The sequence below is a fragment of the Fistularia commersonii genome, chromosome 10 (genome assembly GCF_037954325.1).
Source record: "Fistularia commersonii isolate RoL2024-O1a breed Wild chromosome 10, RoL_Fcom_v1.0, whole genome shotgun sequence".
Lineage (NCBI taxonomy): Eukaryota > Metazoa > Chordata > Actinopteri > Syngnathiformes > Fistulariidae > Fistularia > Fistularia commersonii.
Window position 1 is genome coordinate 20,082,580 of NC_141293.1, and position 27,712 is coordinate 20,110,291.

Below are 27,712 nucleotides of genomic sequence, written 5' to 3' on the forward strand. Positions count from 1 at the left end.
CGTCTCTGCAGTTTAGCAGCAGTCTCTAAGGTACTTTTAACCCCGGCTTGATTTATTCTTGTTTTTCATTTTATTTTTCAATGATTTTTTGTCCAATTTTCATGTGATTTCCAACTAACGTTCTGTTCTGAGTAGAAAACGGACAGCATTTTCTTCTTCTGTAATGGACGTGTATTTTCATGGTTTGTGTACATTTGCCGCCTAGTTTCACATCGGACAGTGAGAGAGGACCAACTTTCCCCATGATTTGGACAATATTCACACCTATTCATTTCAGCGTTTATTGGAAGAAATGGACGGTCTTTTGTATTTTGTATCACTCAATGAGCAGAGAGAAAAAACCTGCTATCCAGCTGAGGAGGCGTAGAAAGACACGGGGTTTGTTCAGCAGTTCCAGGTCACATGAGTGGGAGTGACTGGTGGAAGATGCAGGCCGATGGCGGTCATGTGTGTGTGCGCACACTTTTCACGTGCACCGCCCGCTTTCACCTACTCTAAGAAGTCGACAGTAAAAATCTATGTCTTTTAACCATTAAAACCATTGAAGAAAAATATCTCAAAGCTATAAAGATGTCAGCCTTTTTTCTAATTGTCCGGTCACCTTCAATTTCCTTTTCTAAGATGATTTGACAAACATTACCTAAAAAAAAATCTCAGAAAAGGAGATCAACTTTACTCCAACAAGAAAAGTTCTCCGTATCAGCATTAATATAATCTAAAACTGACAAGATGCTTCACCGAGGAAGAAAGGAAATAACGAATTACTGTTGTGAAATTACATGATATATACATGGCAAGACATTAATAAGCTACTTACAAAAACCTAGAATAAATTCACCTTGTGGTCCTCTGGATGTTTAACACCTTTATTTTTGCAGACTTGGGCCCTTAGAGGTTTAATAACTCCTGCCTCGTGCAGCTGCATCGCCGTCAATTTGAAAGGTAGATCTGGAGAAGTTGTTTTTTGGAGAAGTTTGTTCTGGTTGTCATCCAACTCTAGAGTTCAGGGTCGCAAAGGCAACCACATGTTGATCTGTTATTTAATGTTTAGTCAATTCACAGCCCGCTTCACTTTGGTTGAAAAATAGTGGAAATCAATTCGATAAAATACGAAATAATCGATCATCTTCCCCTTTGGATAATCTTGTGATTTACAGTTTTTCTGCATTCGATCTGAATGTACGACTTCCTTGTGATCATCTTAAAATGAGTTTGACTTTTATTGACAGCACAAGAGACAAACCAGATTTGCCTTCATTTTTTTCTACGATGGACAAACGCGTCCGTTTTTCACTGCAAGTCATTTTATCTGTCATGACATAAATGCATTTCAGGAAATGTTTCAAGGTTAAACCCGATCTGGTCAAAATGATGGATCCGCTGATAAACTACCGTTTATCACTGATCCTTTAGAAATCTCTTGCTATCGGAGCGTCTGTGACACAGAGGCAACTTCTGTCTCAAATACATTTGTCAGTATGGACTCATGGGGATGGAAATAAACGTTTTGCTGTTTCTTTTTGAGTCCCTGTAAAAAGAAAGAGTGACATGTTTCCTGGGAAAAGAACTCCTGAAACCTTTGGCCAGATGGTGTGAGGGCGCTGGAATGAAAGCAAGCCTTTCCACAAGGGGGGTGTTTCTCCTCACAGCTTGAGGAGGCCCGTGTGCGTGTCTGTGTGTGTGCGTGTCTGTGTGTGTGCGTGTGTGTGTGTGTGCGTGTGTGTGTGTGTGTGCGTGTGTGTGTGTGTGTGTGTGTGTCCTCTCACAGGAACACTTGCTTTGCAAGGCCACACTTTGATAGAATTCGACTTGACAACATATAACATGTAGATGCTTTTCGCCAAAGCATGGCTTGGGTGCAGAGAGGCAGCGGCTCGTCCCACGCGTCCTGTGATGCAGGGAAATAACTTCTAGTAACACACCGTGACACCCCGTGGGGTCTTTTTTGGTGGGAAAACAAAAAAAACAACAAAAAGCTGCATCATCTATTCCAAGGCGACACTTTGCCAAAGGAAGATGCGTCCAAGCAGCCTCTTTGCGTGGGAGCTGCAGCTTCGTGGCGTGGGAGATGCAGCCTCTCACCGTGGGAGCTGCAGCTTCCTGGCGTGGGAGCTGCAGCTTCTCACCGCGGGAGCTGCAGCGTCTCCGCGCTGCAGCGACGCTCCGTGCGCGTCCGCGGCCCGAGTGTGTGCCGAGACGCCCCTCGCTCTGAAAAGATGTTTTAAAGCATGGATGGTTTGTTTCCACCACTAAACCAGGCGATTCCTTTTCAGACGTGCACACGCCGAAACCGCCCGAGGTGCGTGGAAGGCTCCCGCGGCAGACCGTACCACTGCGCGCCACGCACGGCGCGGCGACATCCTTCACCATCAGTGGCCTCGGAGTGCCTTCAAAAATATCGCTGCTCGTGATTTCAACGCAATGTAGGAGAAACATCGGTCATATTCAGACGTGTGTGTGTCTGTGTGCGTGCGTGTGTCCGTGCGTGTGTGTGCGTGTCGGTCGCATCCTCCACCGGCAGGAGTGGTTCGTTCGGATGGGAGCGGTCATGTGACTTTTTCCGTTTCGCCATTTTGCTCTTCCACACCGGCGCTCCCGCTGCTAGCGACGTCCTTGCAGCCTCCGGAGTCGCGAGCCGCCCGAAGCCGAAGCTGCCGAGCGGGAAACTTTCCACGCACACGCACGACCAGACAGAAGGTCACCGCGAACACCGAGACAGAATGTCTTCTGAGGAGAGCCCCGAGTACTCGCCTTTCTTCGCAGTGATGGGAGCCTCGGCGGCCATGGTCTTCAGCGGTAACTACACTCACACACACACACACACACACACACACTCCGCGGCTCACGCCAGCCGCTCCACAATGTCACACTTCGGAAGGCCTCTCACAGCCCGCGGCGGTTGCGGTGCGCACACCTGCCCTGGATGCGGGACGGAGCCGGAGGATGGACGCGGCGGGCCGGAAGCGCCAGGCTGGAGGCTGCAGGCTGGAGGCCGGAGGCTGAGGGCTGGAAGCTGCGGGGCTGGAAGCTGCAGGCTGGAGGCCGGAAGCTGGAAGCTGCAGGCCGGAAGCTGCGAGGCTGCAAGCGACCGACCGGCGGCCGCTTGTCACGCCGAGGCGGCGGCTGCTGACCGCCGAGCCGCGCGGCGGCCGCAGAGGTCATCTCTGTTGGCCATCGTGAGATCGTTCATGAATTGGCGTCGAGGTGCGGATATCCGTGCGTAAGAGGATCCATGTGGTCGTCCGGCGCTCTGACCGGAGAACCGGGCCTTCTGAGCGGGGAAATGTGTGCCGTCATCGGCGTCCGGCGCGCCGGAGCTCCCACACCCCGGGAGGCGCCGCGCCGCGCCGCAGAACGGGTTCCTCATCCGTGGCCGAGGACGACCATGATGTAACATCCCTTCCTTCCCGGATGGGATTCCTCGCCGAGCGTGTGCGTCTCTTGCTTCCTCCCGCGCTCTCCGGCGGAGACGCAGTGATCCGGCCGCCGGCCGCCGGCCCGCAGCGGCCTCGGACACACTCGGTCTCACCGCCGCTTCTGGACGCATCGCTCGGCTTCCAGTTGTGCAGCAGTTTTACGGTTTCTCCCCGAATCGCTGCCGAGGTCTCTGTAGAACCTTGACATTCCAGCTCCACCCACTGTGCATTAAGAAGGCTGCCTCTGGTACATAATAATCAAAGCTTTCCGCTGTCAAATAACCTAAAAACATCTTTCTTGAAAAAAGATCCACTCCGTTTTTACTCTGTGACATTTCAGTCTGAAGACTTGTACTGGGTCAGGTTCAGCAGCAGTGCAGGGTGTCTTGTGTGGCCTCAGGTCACCCTTCCAGAGTTTGCTCCTCCTTCAGGGGAACCCCGGTTTCCTCCCATATCACCCGAAGGCTCGGAAATGTTTGCCAACGGTCGTGTGTGTCGGTGCCGTTGACCGGCTCCGGGTCCAGGACGCTCCGCCTCACGCACAGTAACATCCCGGCTCACCTTCTGCACTCCGTGTCCACAAGGAACTGTGTAGATACAAAAGATTCAATGCAATGGCATTGTGGTCCCACGCATTTAAAATGTGTGTGTGATCCAGGTGTGTTACCAGAAACACTGACCAGCCCGAGCCGCCGTTAAATCACCGGTGAGCTGAAGCAAACGTGTCAGGCGGCTGGACAGCAGCGCGCCGAGCCGACGAGCCAGGACTCCTCGGAAGGCCGGCCCGTTTTCATGGGAAGAAGGAGCCAGTTTGTGAAACATTCTGGCCAAAGGGGAACGTTCAGTGACACCGTTATTATCCAGTTTTCTTAAACACTGTCTGAAAACTGGTGTATCTCATGTACGTCACATGGGTGTTTCACTGTTTCAGTGGTCGCTAATGTCAGCCGGGTAGAAGCACATTTTCTTCTCCTACTTCTTCTTTGGGCTTTGCCCTTCAGGGTCTCCACGTCCATCCACCTTCTCCATCTCACCCTGTTCTCTGGATCCTCCTCTCACACCAGCTACCTTCATATCCTCTCTCACCACCTCCATCCACCTTCTCCTTGCTCCTCCTGCCTGGCAGCTCCGATTCCAGCCAGGTAGAAGCAAATGGACTGGTAGGATCTGGACTAAGTCACCCCAGAGCTGAGCAGATGGCCGTGTGGCGCTGGATTAAGTCTGTTAACGTGACGTGATGTGAATGTTTCCCACTGGTAGCTGCTTAGATGCATGTTGTGTTCCCGTCTAAAACACTTAGGTTTCAGTCGCACAAGGAAGGAAAAACAGGTTGATTTCAAATTAATCACAGATTACAGTGAAGAATTAAAGCGAGGATAACACAAATGGAGATGGTGGATGTCAAAAACGACCCGTTCCTAGAATGGGTTTCATTTTATTCAGGTACATTTAATAAATGTGGCCATTTAGTCAGATAGAGATAGATGAGAGATATTTGATGCCTTGTGTTTTTTGTTTTGTTTTCTGGAACGAGAGTGTTCAGATAGTGTGGCCGCTCGTGGATTCAGCAGAACTAAAAAGTGATGCCTCATAAATCAAATCCACGAGATCGAATTGGATTCTAAATTATCCCGAAACATCGGCAGTCGTATTCTGTAACTGCCGGTGTTTTTTGACAATAAATCCATTGTAGAGTGTGTGAGCCTTCACTGGTCTGCAGCGACCATCCCCTCCGTACGGAAAGATGACGTGACCAGGATTTTCTTAAACTGTTTTTCTCTTGTTGTTTTCTCCATTGAGCAGTTACACAGCAGTAGAACGTTGTTCCACCAATTTACCAGAAAGCTAATAATTCAGTTCCCCCTTGTGTCGTGATGCTTTGGTCTCCACTCTCAAATGTTTTTCTTCCTTTTTCCTACAATTGGATTATTGAGTCTCAATGTGCAGAAAAAAATGACTGTGCAGAGTTTGACTTTTGAATTTTATTTTTAAAGTAATTTGCCGGATAAGAAACTCCCTCCCTAGTAACAGTACATTGGGAATCTCAAGGGATCCACATTGTGCAGGTTTATGATGTTCACTAATAGTGAGACCTTTTCTCTACTGCCCATTATTCCTATTTTCCCCCAAAATAAACTCGGTATGTCAGCTTTTGCGGTTCACATCCAGGAGTGAAGGATTTTGCTTAAAAGACGATGGAAGTACGTGGCATCTGTATCCACCGTCCGAATCACAATGTTCCTCGCCTCACTTTAAATGATGGCAGGCCACCAAGCTGTGGATCCGAAATAATAGTCAATTAAATAGTCAACACACACACACACACACACACACACACACACACACACACACACACACACACACACACACACACACACACACACACACACACACACACACACACACACACTAGCAGCCTGCTCAGAATGGCTTTGAGACTCAGTATTGTGCCCTGACTGAGCAGTTGATAAACATTTTAATAGTCCGTACATAACAGAGCCTGACAGATCTGCTTTGTTAGGTGTGATTCACTCACTCTAAAGTGTGCTGATATATAATCTCCAGACACGGCTTAGTGCCGCTAAACACCGTGGATTGTCCTAATCTCTTCTCCCATTGTGGTGCTGGTCTGTCGCCGATTGTCTTGTTTTTTTTATCGTATATTACGCCGAGTCCCTATATGAAGTTGATGCAACGTGCTGATGCACCACACACACACACACACACACACACACACACACACACACACACACACGTGCTGTGATGAAGAGTAGCAGACATTGTTCAGCTTTCGTTGAATCCACCGCCACGTAGACCTCAATCAGCCGCCGTCTGAGACGCTCAGCAAATCCTGAATGTTGTAAGCCGCACAATATGGGCCCGTTGCCGGGCTACCGTGTTACTGTAGATTGTCCCGGCTTAAAACCTACAGGCAAAAAACTGCAGCCCCCCTGCGGTCAGGCTTCGCTGAAAAAGATGGCATCGTACATCGAGAGGCTGGAATGTATAAGTTTTCTGATCGCCTTCGTTGCTTGCTCTCAGCGGGGAAAGAAAACGTAGAACCTTTTACTTGGTCCAAATGATTAGGCGAGGTTGAGTCGGCCGAAATCGAACCAAACAAAAAAACATGTTATGAAAGGTGCTTGTTAATTCCTCCTAATCTGAGTTTAGTAGGAGAAATAGCTTACGTTGCCTACAGGACTCTTGTCACAATAAGGAGTTTCAGATGGAGAATATTTGAAATTTAATTCTTAGCGTGTCGTATTGTCGTTCGTACGGTATCGCTTGAAAGACGATTGACAACATCGCTCCACCGCGAGCGTTGAGAAAAGTGACGCTCTATCAGTGGAAGTTGTTTTTGTAGAACTCTGGCTTTGTGACAAAATAGAAGCCGGGTCGGTCCTTCGGGGTTCCCCGGCGTGACATCGGCCCCATCGAAACGTCTCCGGTTGGCATGGAGGTTTTCACTTGAAAACTCAACGTGGCTGTTGTGGCCACGGACAGCGTTAACACCCTTCTTTCTTTCTTGGCCAGCGTTAGGAGCGGCGTACGGAACGGCGAAGAGTGGCACGGGCATCGCCGCCATGTCGGTGATGCGGCCAGAGCTCATCATGAAGTCCATCATCCCCGTGGTCATGGCCGGTATCATCGCCATCTACGGCCTGGTGGTGGCGGTGCTGATAGCAAACAACATCTCAGAGAATGTCACCCTTTACAAGTAAGCGTCAGGTGGACTGCATTTCACACACTCTCTCACGGTCTCTTACACGGCGTATCTGTGTATTATAAACACTCATGTGTGATTGATCGTGCACTTAAGAAGCTCATTATCTCTGTTGTACAGTTTTTCTCTAATAGAATTCTTTAAGATAATAAGGTTTGAAAACTAAAAATAGTCCAAGTAAGGACTTGATCATCAAAAATTCAACATTGTGCTTCAAAACAGAAGTTTCATTAATATAGCAATAGCAATTCTCCTGTATTAGCGCAGGATACTGTGTTAGGATGTCGCTCTCAGGAGTTCAGTTTAACCCGCTTGTATTTTGGGGACCGTTTTTTAAAGCATTGCTGCCGTTCTACTCCCGTTTGTTAGTTTGGTGAATAGAACATATTAAATGGTCGCTAGAGGTCTTGTGATTTATCAGTCACGTCGATACATAATTATATTTACTGGGTGAAGCTAAATCCACGTTCTCTTCAGGATGACACAGATCTGTTAAAAGTTTGGATTTAAAAGTGTGCGACCCGGTAATAAATGCACATTATTGCCATTCTCTTCCATTTTATTTGAATATTGTCGAATGACTCATCGAAAGGCCTTCCGCGCTTGCGGTGTGATTTGGTGCTTTTATGGCAGCATTAGACCACCGCATGGTTTCAGTAAGCGCATTAGGCAGATGACTTCTGACATGGACGTCACGAGACGGACGGGATTTTTCCGTGTGTGTGTTCATTTTTATAGAAGCCTTTTATAGAAGCCCGACACTACCGACAGTTAAACGTGGCAAACATGATGCCGTGACGGTACATTGTTAATACATACATACATACATTGAGGGCATCCTGCTGGCCTTAAACTTTAGCTGTGGCTTTTACTCACGACTCAATTTTCTCATATATTTTCTCCGCCTCCAGGAGTTTCCTGCATCTGGGCGCCGGTCTGAGCGTGGGGCTGAGCGGCCTGGCGGCCGGCTTCGCCATCGGCATTGTCGGCGACGCGGGCGTGAGAGGCACCGCCCAGCAGCCTCGGCTTTTTGTGGGCATGATCCTGATCCTGATCTTTGCCGAGGTGCTGGGGCTTTACGGCCTGATCGTGGCTCTCATCTTGTCTACAAAATAAAGTGTTTGCGTCCCCACCATCTTATCCATTCCACATCAAGCAGCAAGAACAAATCGATTTTCACCTTCTTCCATGACACCCTTTGGGTCTGACAGGATGGGACGGCAGCGGTCGGCTCCGTCACCGGTAGATGCCGTCTCACCATATTGTCCAAAGCCATCCGGTCGTGTCAGGTCCGGTGTACAGAACAGGCATGAAGATGTATTGGTTGTTGTGGGATGAGTGTGGACCGTCTGCCCGATTCGTTGTCTGATCTTATCCTGTACGGTGGTCCGAAGCCCTTCCTCCTCCTCCCACCCTTGTATTATGTAGTAACCAGTCTGTGCTGTGAGTATCAACGTTTCCCCGCCGCCCCCCCGCCCGCCGCTCCCCTCACCTGACTTCTGTTCTCCCTTAGTGGTTTTGTCATTTTTATCCAAGACTGCGGAGGAACCGTGCACACTAGTATTTTATTTATTGTGTTACTTTTGGGGACCATATTTGAATCATGGTGGCGAGGAGAGGTCAAGACTTTTTTTTTTTTCCACTATTTATGAAGCGCTGAGAGGATTTTGTTTCAATGTTACTGTCTAAATGGAATACTGTTTATTGAAGACCCTATATACATAAAAATCTATATAAATTATCTGTGTATAGTTAGATGAATTGCACTGTGGGTAATTGTTCTAAGTGCTTGAAATTCCTCTGGATGTAGTGTGATTAATTAATGGAGGATGTCCACATGTTGATATGGAGTTGAGTGTTTGTGTGGTTGAGGGTGTGTGAGTGTGTTTGTGTGTGTGTGTGTGTGAGTGAGTGAGCGAGCATGTGTACGCGTGTGTGCAATTGATATGGGTGCATAATGGGTATAAAAGGATTTATGTTGAATATTCTCAAACACTGGTATCGTTAACCTGTAGTGCTGCTGTCTTGATTTCTGTTTGGGTTTTTCGTTTGTTTAAGCTCACTGTTCAGCCATGCTTGTCAAATTTCCAAATAAAACTCAACCTCCTCCAGAACTCTGTTCTTATGTTTTATTTTGAAAATAAAAGCCGTATGTAACAATAGTCACAATATTAACAAGGCATTCTATTTGCTGAATAAGCCAGTTTAATTCTAAGCAGTCAGAAGTCAGTTTTGAGAGATTACGGCACATCATTGTATATATTTTGGTTCATATGATCTGGCCAGTACATTTGCCCCTTGCGGCAAAAGAAAATTATTCTGCGGTAATATTTAATATTAAAATAAATAAGGAATTCTTAACTTGGCGCATAAGAATTATAAATGTACAACTTAGCAGAAAGTCATTTCCTGGGACACTGCATCCTATTTTCAATGAATAACATAAAAAATGTAATATCAGTAATCTTAAAAGTTATTTTACACGCTAATTTTAGGTGTACATTCACATTAGGGTTGAATCAGTAGTTTGTACTTTTGATTATAAGGACTTAGCTTCCCTTAGGGACATGATGATCCTCATAAAACCAAGACAGAATTTTTAAGATTCCAATTTCCTTTCTCCTCTCCTGCTTCGCTGTCCAGAATCGCTTTCTTCTCCTTTTCACTTGCCAGCTCTTGTCACTTCTCATTATGAATCTGATGGCATTCATTTGATCTCTACTTTAAATATTACACTCCTTCACCATTGCATGGGACACCTCCTCTGTTAGGGGACCTTTTTGATTGTTGTCATAAATACGCAATTGAGTTTTTGCTAAATGTTTACATTAAAATGCATTTGTTCCTATAAACATGCATGTAAATACAGTAAAGTGTTTATATAGGACACTGACCTTTGAATATTCATATTTTGTTTCTTCACATTGTCCACCACATTTAAGTCAAGTGAAAGTCTATTTTCAATAAATGGCATGTACATCAAAAACTTTCCATTGCACTTTCCACCCTGACTTTCACACTTCTGTAACAAGCCGGAGTTAACAAAACCCTTCATAGAATAAAACAAGAAACCAACACACGCCCAAAAGCAACAACTCTAGAATTAAAGCACTAAAAAAAGAAAGGCACAGCTATGAGGAGACGCCAAAGGCGAGACCAAACACAAAAGTGGTCGACCTCTTGTGAGCCCGAGTTATATTTTGCCCTTAAACGGAAGCTGCTTGTTTGTCTGAGCCATTGATTTCTTCATTTCTGTCCCCCTATGAGGAAATTGTGTGCAGGAGTCTTCAGCACCTGATACTGCATTCCTCCCAAATTTGAATTGTTGTCTTCATGTCTGGAAACTTATTTTTGCAACATGCTTGTTGCAGGAAAAGCAAATGACACAAATCAAAAAAAAAACAGGACACACAAAACTCATCCATTTTTATGGTTCAAACTTGCTTTTTAGTGTTCAGCAGTGTTTATTATGTATTGATGTAGGTTTGATCTAAATTAAAAAAACATTTGCAACAAGCTTAGGTGCTTCTAATTTGAACGTATTTGTTGAAGACGTGATAAAGTAGCCCCCCGTGCCCCTCAAAGCCAACCACATTTTATGGAGCCTGAAAAGAAGCATTTTTATAGTTCACTGTGATAAATATAAGTTCCAACTAACCCACTGCTCCAATGTGAAACATGTTACATGCATAAATGATGTTACGCTCTCCATACAGATTTAGGTCACTCTGCCGCACAAACTAATGTTAAGTATACAGAAATGAAAAGTCATTTACAGTCCACCCATTCCAATTAAAATTAGAAATGCATTTGAATGTGAAGCAAGATTTTCAACTGTTAGAAGCTTCAATGCTGCAGGAATGAATCCACAAAAGATCAATATATAAAATGAGTTTGAAAAAAAGTCAATCGCTCCATTTTACTTTGGGATTTCGGCACAACATCTGTAGAATATGAAATTCTGTATAATGTAAAAGCATGCCGTATCACTGTCATACTGCCACGATGGTTACTTTCACATCGTGGCAATACTAGTGTAAATAGTAATACTTTCCATGCTGACCTTTTTGGGGCTTTGAAAAGAAATGTTGTCGAATTATAAAGGTCCTTTGACTTCTGTTTTGTCGGTGAATAGAAGATAAGAAATGACTCAATAAAAGATGGAATTGTACTTTTGCTTTCTAAACCTAAAGGCAAATACTTCAATTTGCAAAAAGGATGTGCTTTTGAAAGTTGCTTTCAATCGGGTTGCGTCATATAATGTCTCACAGGGATTAAATGATAAAAAAAATCCCATTGTACAGATACGATTTTGCTTGTAAAAGCCCACTTTGTAATTACACTTCTCAAATGGTGTTGTACTCTTGGGCTACTGGCATAATAAGTCGTGAAATTGCCACTCTCGACTCTTTGACTGGAAATGACAGCTTTTGGTCCGGTTCTATTTGTGCTCCATCGTCGCCCTCCGTAAAGTTCAGCTATTGCTGTTGCTATGGAAACGGGCTGTATGATGACGTCTTCCCCTTTAAAATGGTGTTCTACTACGACGCTGCGCAGGCGCACTCGGACAACTTCACCCGCCGCGCTATGATGTCATCACACTACCGTTTGACGTCACAGGCGTTTAGACGATAAAAGGTTTCATTTGGGGGACGAGGCTGAATGCAACGTCCCGTTCTTGTTGACCTTGTTGCCTGAAGGTCTTTTAGGGGGAAAATCGATGTTACACGAACAAGAAATAAAAAAAGAGGAGTCTGTCTGGATGCAACCCTCCCCATCAACAACAAGTAGCCGGTGGAGGCGCAGCTCCGAGGAGCCGCTCGGTATTTTTTTACGCTCACGCTGGCGGAAAGTGGGTCATGGAAGAGGGGGTGTTCCAGCAGATTCATTCATCTAAGCTGTGACACCGTCTAGGAATAAGCGGCTTCGCGTAGCGGCGTCTTGCCAGTGACTATTGCGTGAATGCTGACGGTGAACAGCGGCCAGGTAACGTTAGCGACTCCTGTTTTCAACAGCGGTGACAGCCGCGAGCAGCTAATGAAAGCTAACGAGCTAGTTTACGCTAAGGCTGCATTACTAGCATGGTCGCCGCGCCTCCGCCAACCAAACGGCTGGAGGAGCAATAAACCGCCAATTTGGACATGTCAGTTTACGTGTCACCGTGTCCGCCTACTTACCGATTTAAAGCCGCTCTTTTTACTTCAGGTGGGATGCCTCTGACCTTGTTATGGTCGGCTAACACGTTAACTAGTGCATATGCGCTAAGCTAGCAAGCGTTAGCCTGTGCGGTTAGCTCGGTAAGAGAAATAGGATCATCCCGTGTTTGACGAAGAAGCATGTAAACAAACCAGCAACTAACTAACTACTAACCAAAGATCGACTTCGAACAGGTCGATCGAACAGCAATACTTGATGGGGAAGATGGAAATGACAGTATGTGATTGCTTGTGAGAATATTTTAACAGCACGCGTAATACATTTCATTATGACCTTTAAAGTTTAATAATCATTTCGAATATAATCTGAGGCTTTTCCGAAGGGGATTGTTTGCTGTGACTGAAATATAATATGTACATGCAAGGTTTCGGTCCTTTTTTTACCCAACTGTCACAACCATGCAGTCCGTCACTGTGCTACGTATTGGAAGATACAACTTGAAAATAACTGCTTGGTTATTTTTTTCACCGTGTGGGAGGAAAATGAGAACGTTGTTCTACAGCCATGGATAATCTGAAATAAATGTCTGTCTTCATAACTATTGAATCTGTATCTTGAAAAAGTTCATGAGTCGGATTGCAAGAATCTTGTCTTGTTTAAGATATTTGACGCGACAACCCACTTAATGTTTGCATTCTCTCAATTTGAGCTAACATTGACATTATTGTCTGCAAATATTTAAACAGTAGTTTGGGAAACATGGGTCGTAGAATCAATGTTGAGCTGCATGTCTACTATATTAAAGAAGGTTCGGAACACAAGGAAACCTTGCGGCGCACAGATACCTAGATAAACATATTTTGTTTGCAAAAAAGAAAACTAAGAGAAAGTAGTAGACAAGGAGGAAGAAAAGAAAACTAAGAGAAAGTAGTAGACAAGGAGGAAGTAGAAAAGGGGGAAAGTAAGACTGGGGGTTAATTAGAAGAAGTCGACGGGTGAAGATAGGAGAACAGAAGGAAAGTGGGATGACGAAGGAAAGCCGGTCGAGAAGAACAGAGGTGGGGAGGTTAGTAGGTGATGTAAAGAGGACAAAGACGGGAACGCCAATGGATTGCAAAATTGGTTGTTTTAGATATTCCCAATGTCGACCCTTCCGATAATGTTACAAGTTGATGTATTTTTCTCCTAGCCAAGTATTTGCAAAACTGTGTGGTGCTGCATGTATCTTTCAATGCTTCTGAGGACACGCTGTCACCCGGTTTGTTCACTCAGCTGGACGGATGCTGTTCTTTCCACATCTGGACTAAGTCGGAGTATAAACCTAGCGGTGAGCTCTCCTAGCGGCGTGACTGTTGTGACCATGTCCAGAAGGAGCAGGAACAGTCGTGCGTGGCGATACGTTTGGGGAGGAATCCGACGGGACGCCGATGCCCGAGCCCTCGTGTTGGCCTCCGAAACTGAAGAATATGGTTATGAGCGTCTGGAGGTGAGGGAAAAACTGCTTCTTTTTTACTGCTGGGTTTCAAGCTCTTCAAAATGTTGGAATGTCAGTGGACAACACAGTATGTTGGACTCAGTTGCAAGATCGCACGGTTTTATTACTGTAGGTTTGAGGCTGGATGTGTCAACAAATGCCGGCTAGCAAAAGTACCTTCGCTTTTTCTTTCAGACCCAAGGCTCCTTCCAAACACAAAACATTATTTTGCAACTAATTCTATGCGTCTGGCATGTTTTGAGCTGCATTATTTGAATTTGGAATACAATCTACTCTGTTCTGCCATTGAAGAATCCATAATATTGAAGTCTGCTATTATGTTTTTAGTGAAGCACACAGCACTACAATATGAAACTTCAACATTCAGCTGTAGAAAACAGGATGAAAATATTAATAATTTTTTTGACTTCAGTGGGGCTTTAAGCTTGGCATTGTTCCCAGTATTTTGCTCGAGGCTAATGTTCAGTTCTTACTGATTATTAAAGTTTCTTTTGCATCTTTTGCATACATATGCATCCAGAGAGTGCTCTTTTTCCCTACTATCGTGTGTAGAATCGAGATCCAGAGCCTCATTCACACCCTTATTTTGTGTTACTCTTTCATAATACATGAAATGCGTTTAGAACATGAATGTCACCCATTTTTCAAATTCCAGATATGCTTTATTTTCAAATGCAGTGCCCGATTTTGCCATGTGTCAGGCTGTTGTCAAAACCGCCATGTTGTTACGTGATCCATGTTGTTGACATCTGACTGGGCTTGCCACCCCGCATTCTTGCTTTCCAGTACAGCGATTCAGACTCGGAGGCAGACTTTTCAGCAATGATGGTTCCTCCGGTCCCCAGTGCGGTGCCCGTCACCGGAGAGTCGTACTGTGGCTGCGATTCCCAGGCTGAGTCTAGCTACAACCCTCGTCTACGAGGTTTCCATCAAGTGAAAGACTGTCACTGCGGAGAAGATGATCAAGGTACAGTCGAGCTGCTGTGACAAGGGTCAATACTGCAAACGCATGCATTTTATTGCTCAACTCATATTTCTTATTTCCACAAGATAGGTCAGTAATTTGTTCAAACAGAAGCCTTGGGGCTGAACGTCAGATTTGAAGACTTAATTGAACCTGGTTTTACCATGAAATATGATAATAATAATCGTAATTATAATTTATTCTTTATCAATCCGTCATGGGGAATCTGTTCTCTGCAATGAAGCCATCATGGATGAACCATGAGCAGTAGGCTGCCAGGGGAGCCGTTAGGGGTTCAGTGTGGTGCTCAACAACACTAGGACACACGAGGAGGAGCCGGGAATCCAACAAGGAATGTTTGCTTCCCAAGACGCTCGCTCTACCTCCTGCCCCACGACGCCCTAAATACATGTCAGGCCGTAACTCATTTATGACATCACTTCATATGGATGGTATGGGCTGTAACAGGAACAGAAAACTAGCCGTTACATGATCGTTACAGCAGATAGCAAAACATTCAGAAACATGAAATGCGTTACTCATCTGTGAAATCATAACTGGTGAAGGGATTGACTCCTGAATATCCACCCCTTCCTGAAGAAATCAGTTAACTGCTAAAAGCTTCCCGTCCATGACTGAAGAACAAACCTCAATATCCAATGATCAGCTCAGCATGTGCGTGCAAATAAATCACCGTTGAATTACTTTGGAATGTGATGCCTCGCTGCAGACATAAGCAACATGCAATGCAGCAGGACTGGAGCGGGCAGACCCAGGAACACCAAGGTGTTAAACTACCACTTTAGCTCGGCCGTAAATGACGAGTGTTGTGTCATTACAGAATTTGACTGGGTGTGGGACGCCGGCAGCCGATCAACGGCAACGTTACTGAGCTGCGACAATCGCAAAGTGAACTTCCACTCTGAGTACAGCTGTGGCACAGCGGCCATCCGGGGCTGCAAGGAGCTGGCTGACGGTCAGCACTTCTGGGAGATAAAGATGACTTCCCCGGTGTATGGAACAGACATGGTAACACTTCCAATCTGCTAACGCACTCCCTTACCTGAAGAAAACCATAAGCGTAGGAACATATGAATCAAACCGAAGCCGTCATTGATAAGCATTATTTTAAAATCCATGTGGATCTGCTCTTCCAAATGTCCATAACTGCAGATGGTTGGTATTGGTACCTCTGACGTCAACCTGGACAAATACAGGCACACCTTCTGCAGCCTGCTGGGAAAAGATGCTGACAGCTGGGGTCTTTCTTACACCGGTAAGAGACAGCGCACCAGTATTCAGAAGAATCATGGCAGCTTCGGTGCTGTCTGGAGAGACAGAATGAGTTGCACCACTGCCTGAAGATCTATCAGTAGAAAATCCCATGTCATACACTGCTCAAAAACATAAAGGGAACACGAAAACATACCACATCCTAGATCTGAATGAAAGAAATATTCTTATCAAACACTTTGTTCTTTACATAGTTGAATATGCTGACAACAAAATCACACAAATATGATCAATGGAAATCAAACGTATGAACCCGTGGAGGTTTGGATTTGGAGTCACACTCTGATCCAAAGTCCTTAAAACAAGTCCAAATGAACCAGTGTTGCTTCCTAAGTGGACACTTTGTGTGATTGACTTGGAGTTACATTGTGTTGTTTAACTGTTCCCTTTATTTTTTGGGGCAGTATATTAATAATCAACTGAATATGGTGGCTGCTGGCTGTCATAAAACTAAGTGTGTTTATAAAATCTGGCACCTTTTCACTGAATAGTACTCCCAGCACTTTATTTCTCACTCACCAGTGGGAGTGTAGAAGGTATGAAGTGCTTTTGTGGAGCAGCTGAAGTGTCACTCAGTGTATTATTCCATCAATTCCTCCATCTTCTACCGCTTATCCTGCACTCTGGGTGGCGGGGGATGCTGGAGTGGATCCCAGCCGTCATGGGCCGAGAGGCGGGCGTCACCCTGGACTGGTCGCCAGTCAGTGGCGGGGCCACGTACAAGGACGGACTACCATTATTCACTCACTCACTCACTCATTCGGGGCAATTTTCCCAATTTTTCCCACTGAATCTGCTGCATGTTTTTGGACCGTGGGAGGAAATGCATGCAGACACGAGGAGAACGTGCAAACCGTGCACAGAAACGTCCCCTTGTCAGAATTCACTCGGGGTCCTTTGTGCTGCGACCGCTGCGCCCCCAAACCTCCTGTGTTATTCCAGGTTTAGCTTATTTTTGCCATCCTTATGAAAAAAATTGAAAAGATTATTGCATTTTTTAGGTGTATTTTTGTGTCATTGGAATGCTATCGTAATTGCTGTATTGTTTTATTATAATTTTTTTACTTTTTTGTTATCATTGCCTCTAGGTAAGGCGTACTAGTTTTTGGCCCCTTCATTTTGACATTATGGACTGAAAAGTTTGGCGACCCCTTAGTAACAACAAGTGCAAACAATAACATCAGCAATCTCATGTTAAACATTTTTCTAAGGAAATTTGAGCCTGTTTAAGTGAAGTCCTGAATTTTGCCAATGGGGGTCTGTAAGGAAGTATTATCTAAAATTAACAAAAAATACATTTTAAGTCTTGGAAATATTGTCTCTTCAAGCAAAGATGCAGGGTGATGTTTGCTTCTGCACATTGCAGACATTATGCTTGTTGTGAATGTCAGCAGAAGTATCACAGTGCACAGCCGGCTCTCCATGAAAACCGTTCAGTTTAACAGCATCTTAAAGTTTCTTGGTTATAAATATTCCACACTCTTCGATAAAGAAGAGTGTCGTTTTTTCCGCTCCTGCGTGGCTTCAAGGCGATCTGCCCATAAATGCTTGCAATATATTGAAAAGTGAGCTAGTGCCATTTCAATCTTAGTCAATCTAAAACAAAAAAAATAAAGTTGAAATGTGTTCAGTGGGAGAAAGTTGTTTAGATTTGATTTGCACTTTCTAACCTACAGTAAGTGTACTGTTAATAAAACGGTGGATGGTAAATTGTTTGCTAAGGAAAGATGGATCTGATCCAGCATAAGAAGTTTGCCAAAAATGAGTTTGTTTTCTCACTTTATCTTTCTGTCTTTTGTCAGGCTTGTTGCACCATAAAGGAGACAAGATGAATTTTTCTTCACGCTTTGGACAGGGCTCCATTATTGGGGTCCACCTGGACACGTGGCATGGCACGCTCACTTTCTTCAAGAATCGCAAGTGTATAGGTGAGTGCTGGAAAGCAGATGGATAGATAGACTTGTAGACAATTAAAATATGCATTATGACAACGATCTATAGCTTGTGGGCGCTTAGTCAGTTGGAATTCAGTTGAAATAAAGGTTTCGCCCGCTCATTCTCATTGTAGGGGTGGCTGCCACAGAGCTCCAAAATAAGCGGTTTTATCCCATGGCGTGTTCCACGGCAGCAAAGAGCAGCATGAAGGTGATCCGGTCGTGCTCCGCTCCCACCTCCCTGCTGTACCTTTGCTGCGCTCGCCTCCGCCAGCTCCTGCCGCACTGTATAGACACCCTGGACGTCCTGCCTCTGCCGCCGGGCCTTCGTCACTTGCTTCACAACAAACTGGGCTGGGTGCTCAGTCTCAATAGCGGCGGCACAGAATACGCACCGGATGAGCCCGAGCGCCCCCCCTGCCTGCCCGAGCCCCCCCTGGCCGCGCCGTCGTCCTCTGAAAGCGATTCGGAGGGGTGCACGTCCGACCCCGAGGCCTGCCAGAGGAAAAGGTGCCGCTGGACATGACCAGACCCACTGACTCTACCTCCTCTCAAACACTGTCCTATCTAATCTAGTGTTACGTCCTGCCTCAACCTTTCCTCGGTGTAAGTCTCAACCTGTCGTGGTTTAAGCAAGAGAAGTGGTATGTAGACGGAAAACTGTGATGGCGGCGTCTCTGCCTGCACTTCTTTACTGTGATTTTAATCTCACGCCATGCAAACATCGTCACGCTCCTCGCTCGCGCAGCATCCGGACTGGCTCATCCACCACCGGAAAGATCCGCTGTTAGCTTTGCCATCCGGAGCTCTTGTCCCTCATGAACCTATGAACGGGAGGAGTGGCTCAACGCGAGGCCGTGTTTGTGGTCTTTTATTTGGAAGCGGTTCCAAATAACAGACATCGTTCTCATCGTTTATGCAATCCATATATATTGATCTTAACCTTTTTAATGCAGTATCAGAGAAAACCGTGACCTGTTGTCGGTGTTTATTTGCCATTCAGTTGCCAACGTAGGAATCCGTGAAGTTAAACCGTAAAGTTCTCGTTGCATCTAAAATTGTTGGGTTTAGACCCAAACTAATGGCACTTTGCAGCTTTTACTATCTCTGAATACTGAAAGTATTCCATCATCTTTCAAGGAACTAAAATGTTTCCAAAAAGTATTTTCTTTTTTTTTTCTTTTGAGAAAAGCCAATTGATTTTATATGCACCAGATTTTCTTTCTTCTAATTTATGTCGTTTATGTTGTTTTAAGTTGCTTTTTTTAACTTTTGTAAACCAGATTTGTCATTCGGGATCTTACATTTTATGTTCCCTATATTTTAAATTTTATTCAACTTCACTTTGTCATTATTTTAAACAGAAGCTGTTGTGATTGCTTGCCGCAGCAAAAAAAAAAAGTATTGCCAAGATAAAATTGGTTCATTAACTTTTATGGGTAAAACTGTTTTTAATGTTTATTACTATTTGGTGTTTGATATGGCATGAGTATTTGAAACATAAAAAATGCAAAGGAAACCTACGACAAAGCTTTTAATTAGGAAGTAAAACTTTTTAGGCCTTGCTGCAGGTGGCCCACTTGACATTTTTTGATGCCTCTTCCACGGCACACTGGCAAATTAAGTGAAGAAGTCATTTTATACTTTTTTCCCCACCTGGTGTTATTGGATTAAGCTAAAATAAACCAATAGTTTCCATCTGAGAACACCGTAGTTTTGTTCGAGGCCAGAAATGACTTTTCTATACAGTCTTAGGTCCCGCTGACCCCAGACAGACAGACAGATGTTTGAAATGTGTAACAAACAGCTCAGGTCTCAGAAGATAAAGTGAAATTGTTCAACATGTGACATTAAAGTGAAACTGCCACAGGTTTCCATGAACCTCACTGCTGGTACACCTCATCCTTTTTCTTTTGTTTTTTAAGTCAGCTGAAAAAAACTAATGAATTAAAAAAGAAGAAAAATAGCACCTGTAATTGCTCTTCTTTAGCATTTCTTTTAGTTTTCCAGAGGCCTTACTCCTATCTCTTCCTGAACCATCCCGTGCTGGCTGTCTAGAAAAAGATCTAGACTCCCTCTCTTCTGTTTCACGCTTTGTCCGTGCTCTAAAAGTTTCAGCTGTGTTCCACCGGAGTGTGATTTGGCTCGTACTGTGTGCTTAGTAACAAAATGGCTCTGTCGAAATGTGACCGTTTCACAAGTGAGCTCCCATGTTGTACTGATGTCTACTGACAATCACGTATGTCGTTTCAGTTCGGACGTTAGTCACATAACTGATTATTGGACCAAATGCGGGATAGTGGGATGCTGGAGTCCATGTTTACAAGGATCTTCCTACTTTTTCACTTAAATTTTAAATTGGAACAGTTAAATGACAATATTTAGGTGCAGTAAAGCCACAGATTAGTGGGGTTTTGAGCATAATAAGGCTCAGAAAACTGAAAAAAAGAAATTTGATTGAAGGCTGTATTTCATCTTTTTCGCCTGGAGTATTAAAATGTGTAAAGCTGCGGGGGTTTGTTACATTTGTTTATCCACGTCCGAATAATGCACAGTCTTAAGGTACTATGCAATAGCGAGTATTTTCGGTGGTAATGTTTTTCAGGGGAAGTCAATATGTGTGGTGAAGCTACCAGACGGCTATGGATCCCTGATTGATAATACACCCCCGACCCCTGTTAGATTTATCGATGTCACAGCTCAGAAGTTGTTAGTTGTCCAGCGGGTGTATATTTGTTGTCTGTCGTTGTATTAGTCTTCACATTGATGCATCCAAGCACTTTTTCTTACTATTAAACTGTACATAGGAATATTGTCAGTGTTTCTTCTATACCATGTTATCATTATAATACTGTATGTGAAGGCCTTTACTTGCCTTTTTCTGTATACCTTATCAGCATGATTTTCAGCTGAAAATAAAATGAATGTTAAATATGTACCAGACTTCCTTGATTTCACATTTTGCTCTTTAGTCATGAAAAGTTTTAATTGTTTTTCCTCTTCAGAAATTTGGGTTAAAGAAATAATCATATTTAAAAGAAAAATAACTGATGAGCCATGCTTCAAATGTTTTAACATCTCAAGGAACAACGCACATATCATGATAGCTGTGTTTACCAAAAACTCATCGGTAACCTGGAACCTTGTGTTTTGAGTTCTACACACCTGATATTTCATTCTGCTTCGACTCTGCATCGTCTACAGACATTTTTTCATGAGTGACAGCAGGGAAAAAATGTCAGCAAGCGGTGCAACCGTTATCAGCAGCAGTTTGTGAGTGATAGAGAGTGAACCTCCGCAGCTGCAGAAGCTGGCTCTAGGAACATGGAAGGTTACCTCTCTGCCGGGGAAAGACTCTGAGCCGGTTCACGAGGCCGACAGGTTCCGGCCAGATACAGTCGGACTCACCTGGACGCATGGCTTGGGCTCTGGAACCAGGTCTCTCTAGAGGGGCTGGACACTTTTCCACTCGGGATTTGCCCCCCGGTGGAAGGCGCAGAGCAGGTGTGGGCATATTGATTGCCCTCCTGACTCGACGCCCGCATGTTGGGGTTCAGCTCAGTGGACGAGAGGGTAGCCTCCCTCAACCTTCTGGTTGCTGGACTGCTTTCTGACCGTTGTGTGTGCCAATGTACCCGACAGCAGCTCAGACTACCCAACCTTTTTGGGGTCCCTAGAGGGGCTGCGAGAGCACTCGTGTTGGGGACTCCTTGGTCTTACTAGGGGCATTCTTGGGTCGGCAGAGACAGCGAGACCTGGGAAGGCAGGATTGGCAGGAACAGTCGCCCCGATCTAACCCGAGCCGTGTTTTGCTACTGGACTTCTGTGCTGGTCATGGACTGTCCAGAACCAACGCCATGTTCAGACATCAAGATGTGCCAGATGCACATGTGCACATGGACATGTCTTGGGCCGTGGTCCGACGATCAACTTTGTGGTTGTGTTATTGGAAATGAGGCCGCCTGTCCTGGACACTCGGGTGAAGAGAGGGGCGGCGCTGTCAACGGATCACCGCCTGGCGGTGAGCTGGCGCCGACGGTGGGGGAGGACGCTGGTCAGACCTGGCCGAGCCAAACATATTGTTAGGCTCTGTTGGGAACGTCCGACAGAGTCCCCAGTCAGAAAGAGTTTCAACTTCCTCCTCCAGCAGAGGGGGAAGTTGACCACAAAGTTGATCGTGGAACCTCAGCCCAAGACGTGTCCATGTGCATCTGGCACACCTTGATGTCTGAACATGGTGTTGGTTCTGGACGGTCCATGACCGGCACAGAGGTCCAGTAACAAAACACGGTTTGAGTTCTATGTCCAGCTTTTCTTCAAAAAGAAAACGGCTTTAACAGTATATTAGCAACAAAATCCGTTTCTTCTCCTCCTACAGCCATCGTGGGTTGACAAAACCGATATTAACATTGCTGATTATGGCTTACATCTTAAGAACACTCAAAAAATCCTATCTCAAAATATTAGAAAATCATGAAAAAGTAATTTTTGTTTTTTTAATTGCATTACAGAAGATAAAGAACTTTATCACAATATTCTAATTTTCCGAGACAGTCCTATATATACACAGACAACCTTTGTTTAGCCATAAAAGCTAAAACAAAACAAACTTCCCAGCGGAACTTATGTTCCCCGGAACTAAAGTTTGGAGCGGTTTCAACACGGAACACGGAAGCGGCGGACCGGAAGCTGCGTGCCCGCGGAGGTCGGCTGAGTTGCCCGCTGTCTTTAGCAGGTATTTCAACCTTCACACATTTCAAAACATTTCAAATCTTTACGTGCCACTAGAAGAATATGGATGCACTTATTATAGATTTACGAATATATTTTGTAGTGTAGCCAGCTAGCTTACAGAAAGCCACATGTTTTCATGTCTCTTGAATCATGTCACTAATACAAACGCAACGTTGTTTCATTCATTTATTTAGCGAAAATCAACAATATGTCTAACCCTAACCAACAATGGAAACGCGTGTCATATAATAGTACGAAGTATTCCTGTGTGGTTATTTCTTGTCCTAACAAGAGGGGAAGCGAAGGCAGTCCAATGATGTGATGAGACTCAACGGGAAAAGCTGAGCAGTCAGATCCGGAAAACAGTGGCTGATTGTTTTTATTCCATTTATATTTCAGCTGATTGTTGTTATTCCGTTATATTTTATCTGACTGTTTTTATTCCGTTATATTTCAGCTGATTGTTTTTATTCCATTATATTTCACGCATTATATTATCTTATGTTACACGGGTCGTGACAGACCCAGATGCAGGCAGGACACAACTAATGATTTGATGAATGGGAAAACAGAAATGTCATCAGACGAGTCCATTAAAGATGTTAAAATAATAATATTACAGAGGAGTTTAGCTCTTTCAGGTTTCCGTGATATTTATTTCATCCCGCCAAGAAGTTCAGGTGCTTGCAGGCCTGGTGGAGACAAACTGCTGGAACTCACCTGCTAGAGTTTCAGTCGTTTTTGTGACTAAAACCCCCTTTCTGTGTTTTCTTATCACATCTGACGATGTGAATAAATGTTCCTCATAAAGGATTGGGTTTTTTATCCCTTTATCCGTCATAAAACAAACGTGCGCCCAAACACGGCTCGGGATCAAGATGTTAGTGTCGTGCACTTGGAAAAGATGGAGAACTGGCCTACAGAATGAAAGCAGGCGTTACCTGACCAACAGAGCGCACGGAATAATCGTCTAAATTATGAAATACACAAATATATGTATCTATTTGTAATGCTTTAAGCACAAGGTCACAAGATTCATCACATGCAGCTTTAAAAGGACAGGCACGGCTCATGCAGAATAAGTATATCAGGATTGTGTGGCTTTCCATCACAGAGCCATGGCGAAGAAGAAGCGACTTCGTCTCATCGCCGAAATGGCCCGCAAGATCCGGGCGTACAGAGAGCTGAAGAACCGGCCGCGAGAATCTCAGAAGTACGCCCTGGACTACGAAAGTATGCGGCGGCCTCACACGGGGAAGATGCTGCCAGTTCTTGCCTGGCAGGACGTCCGCAGAGAGAGCCGCCTCTTCTCCCTGCTGGCCGGGATGAGGATGTTCGGCGTGGGGCGTCTCTTCACCCGCAAGTCCTGGCTGGAGGATCACACGGAGCCAAGCTACTGGCAGATCACCAAGGTCAAGGTGGACTACACCTCTGAGGTGAGCACCATCCCGTCCACTCGCAGACCAGGAGTGTCTGTTGAGCGTGGACTCGCGTGAAGGCCGAGTGGCCATCCGGCGCCGTCTCTGCCGTCCGGACCGGATCCCGAGGAATTCTGGTCCGGCTGCATTTCCCATGAGTTAATTCACATATTTTGCTCCTTGGAACGCCTGGTTACTGTCCACGATGAGGCGCACGCATGCAGATGGTGATTATTAGTGCACGCCCGTTATTGAAAATAATCCAGACCTGGCTGTGGACTGCACCATGCACACTGCGCCATGCATGCTGCTTTGGGGAAGGGGTTACGTGTAAAATCGTTTCTTAATGAAATGTTTAAAACATAATCTGGATTATATTCTTCACTCGCCACATGGTTTCTGGAACACCTGTCTATATATGTACATACAAGTCATGCAAATTGACACAAAAGTCTCACTAATCCTCGTGGCAAAATGTTACGAATAAATTCGACGGTTTTCGATATCTGCCTCTTGTCACTTTCAAAGTGAATCTTTCGATCTTATCACAAAACTATGACTCCATGTGCTTCTGTGTCAGAATGCAAAAAGTGAACCGTGAAACAGCCGAGAAATGCTAGAGAAATGATCTCGCGCTGCAACGAGCGATGGATAAAAGCTCCGCAAAGAAGGGAAAGATGACTGTTGTGTTTTCAAGTCGAGTGCCTCGGTGGTGGAATACAACCTGCTTTCAATGTCTTGTAGAACATGGATCACGGCAGAGCCTGGGGGCTTCTCACCTACAAAGGTAAGATAAGCGCTTTATGTTTTTGCCACTTGATTTCAGAACTTTGAGATGCAACATAGTGTTATTGCATTAGTCAGTCATTTATTTACTTTTCCTTTGCAGGCAAACAAGAGAGTGAGGTGAAGGAGGTGGAGAAGGGAATGTACCACGACTGGCGCCTCGTCCCCAAACACATCGAGCAGCAGTTCAAGGATTTTGAGGCTCTTCCGGCGCCGCCCGAACGCCAGGTCCCGTACCCCCCGCTGCTCCGCGCCATGCTGCTGGCCCGCCACAAGAAGGAGGGGAAGGCGCCGCCGGCGGATGAGCCTGCGCTACGATTGAACAGGAACATTGTGCTCAACAAAGACTACTTCAGAAGTCAGGAAAAAAGGAAGCAGGAGACGGAGGGGACGGCAGTGTGACAGTTTGCATTAGTTCTCTGCCGCCATGACCCGAGTACAGGATGTCTCATTTGTATTAAAGTCTTCTCCAATATGGCCCATAGGTTTGTTTCTGCTTACACCCAAGGTTAAATAATTACAGAAGCTACAGGTATAATCCTACAAAAAAAAGCCTCAACTCCACAAAATTCTCTCCCGTGCAGCCCAACCAAAAAACCTTCCGCTATCTTCTCAAAATGTGGGCAAACTTCCTGCTGATTGATGAAGCGTGAGGCAGTCGCAGCGAGACCAAGATAATCCGCAGATTTGAAAGCACCTGTGGTTTTCTGTGAGCCGGTTGCAGGTTTCTGAGGAGACGGACGGCTACAAATTGTCAAAAGTCATCAATGTGTGCGACAGATGGTAGAAAAAAGATCAAACTGCACATATCAATACATCTAAACAGGACTCAGCTCAAACAACAACTGCCAACCTCTTGAAGATTATGTCCAACAAAAAGAAGCAAACAAATACGTTAAAGGCGTCATCAAATCAGCCGCACTGCAAACTGTGTGGACATTTGTATCACAATATCATCTTTGAACACATTTATTTACCCAGAGAGGGAAATGGCTGCAGATTTGACACAGATGCCCTGGCAAAGGCTGAATGTAATGTGAAATGAATCCTCCCACATGCTTCAGTGTGTGACTTATCACAATTATTCCAGATGTATTGGTGGTGCTGCACTCCATCTAATCCTCCAGAGTAGCGAGGACCACCTCAGACTAGGATTCACTAAATCTGTTACTCCAACAGCAGCATCGCACTGTAAGTCAATGTGAATAGTGTTGAAAATGATGGTTACATTTTTCATTTCTTCACATTTTAACAACTTTCTTAATGAGCTTTGGTAAATGTCTGCACAAGCTGTAGATGAATTCCCGGTTTTATGAAATGTAGATTTTTTTTTTCCAAACAGTGAATAAAAGCGTGCACGTTATTCATGCGACGTTCACTGGGCCTCTCATTGACAAGAGCAAATCTGCATTCCCAGAGTTGCACTCATCAAAACTACAGCTCACTGTTATGGTGTGTTTGCATGTATTTCAATATGTTTAAACTTCCACATGGATTACAGTAAAAATATGCATTAGAGGTTTAGTTTGGGACAACATATAACATGCACAAATATCATTTGCACATATACAAATACAAAAACGTCTGAAGTTGCGGGTGTCGTTAAATATGAAGTGACCACCTTTATTCATGTGTTCTTCCACCACATCCTCTCACCAATAAACCAATATCAGCAAAGTGTCATTCAGATACTTGGACACACAAACGGCTGGGAATAATAGAGATTCTTACCCCGCCTTGCCACTATCGTTCTTGTAACTCGGTTGATAGTTTTGCCCTGTCAAATTCATGTTCTGTTCAGCAATTACAATCATTCAGCATTTTCCAAATTCATTGTGTCCTGCGTGTTTGTGTGTCAAAGTCTTCACCTTTTCCAGAAGTGGTCAATGTTGGCATTTTGGACCCCCCTTCCCCCCGTTTATTATAGGGAATATAATGAGAATAAGTAGCAAATCATTGTAGATTCGAGTTGATCTCATGCAACGCTTTCGCTTATTATTTTAATATTTTCTTGCTGTACCCTCCCGTGATGATACGAGAAGTTTTAAAGCTTTAGCTGCGGCGTCTGCGGGCTTCTTCAGCTGTAAAAGAAGTTTTAAACATTTGTGTATTGATGGTACGAGTGACACTGGTGCGTCGGCCCTGAGCCGAGAGCTCAGGAGTGAAACCCCGCATCGGTGCGTGTCTTGCTTGAAGAAAGAATCCCGTGACCGATACAGGAACCGTATCGTTTGGATGTGCTGCGCCAAAGTGTGTTTAGAAGGAAACAAACTGTAACAACATGTCGTGGGTTTGTTGGATGAAGTTTTGCGTGATTATGGATCGTTCTAAGAAGTTTTCCCCAGTGTGGAATAATGTTGATCTTGTGACGCCACACAAGGTGAATTTGTATTCTCCTTTGAGCTTTGTTTACTGTTATATACTATTTTTTAGTGGCTCATTGCACTCACTTTATCAGTTTATCAAGTGAATGACCTGAGACACTTATGACAGTCAGTTAAAGAGCCTTACAGTTGCTTTATTCATTTTATCTCGTAATTACGAGATCCTGATCTCGAAATCATGAGATAGGGTGTCTATTTTTTGAACAAGTGAATGCAATGCTCCACCTTGGTTTTTACTCTGTCGTGGTAAGAGGTTCGAATTGTTTTCAGATAAATTAACTTTTTATGTTATTTTAGGTGAAGTGCCGGCTCTGAAAGAGTTTTTCTAAAGCTGGGGAGCTGCTGTCTCAGAGGAGGAATCGCCTTGGAGCAAAGACGCTCCAAAAACTTTTGTTCCTCAATGAAAA

General features: G+C 44.7%; 3 protein-coding genes across 3 annotated transcripts; all 3 read left to right on the plus strand.

Annotated features, from left to right (window-relative positions):
* The first annotated feature begins 2,405 nt into the window (after positions 1-2,405).
* On the plus strand, positions 2,406-9,254 carry atp6v0ca (ATPase H+ transporting V0 subunit ca). Its single transcript, XM_086154283.1, has 4 exons — positions 2,406-2,423; positions 2,606-2,796; positions 6,951-7,134; positions 8,052-9,254. Exons 2-4 carry the CDS (start codon positions 2,721-2,723, stop codon positions 8,254-8,256), a joined length of 465 nt encoding a protein of 154 aa, XP_086010409.1. The 5' UTR covers positions 2,406-2,423; positions 2,606-2,720; the 3' UTR covers positions 8,257-9,254.
* A 2,680-nt stretch (positions 9,255-11,934) lies between these two features.
* Positions 11,935-19,866, plus strand: spsb3a (splA/ryanodine receptor domain and SOCS box containing 3a). The gene is made up of 7 exons (XM_086154284.1): positions 11,935-12,126; positions 13,570-13,783; positions 14,579-14,759; positions 15,598-15,785; positions 15,930-16,032; positions 17,852-17,977; positions 18,118-19,866. Exons 2-7 carry the CDS (start codon positions 13,658-13,660, stop codon positions 18,507-18,509), a joined length of 1,116 nt encoding a protein of 371 aa, XP_086010410.1. The 5' UTR covers positions 11,935-12,126; positions 13,570-13,657; the 3' UTR covers positions 18,510-19,866.
* Positions 19,867-22,663: 2,797 nt separating this feature from the next.
* Positions 22,664-26,757, plus strand: mrps34 (mitochondrial ribosomal protein S34). The gene is made up of 4 exons (XM_086154493.1): positions 22,664-22,718; positions 23,832-24,153; positions 24,880-24,922; positions 25,025-26,757. Exons 2-4 carry the CDS (start codon positions 23,836-23,838, stop codon positions 25,321-25,323), a joined length of 660 nt encoding a protein of 219 aa, XP_086010619.1. The 5' UTR covers positions 22,664-22,718; positions 23,832-23,835; the 3' UTR covers positions 25,324-26,757.
* Positions 26,758-27,712: the final 955 nt, after the last annotated feature.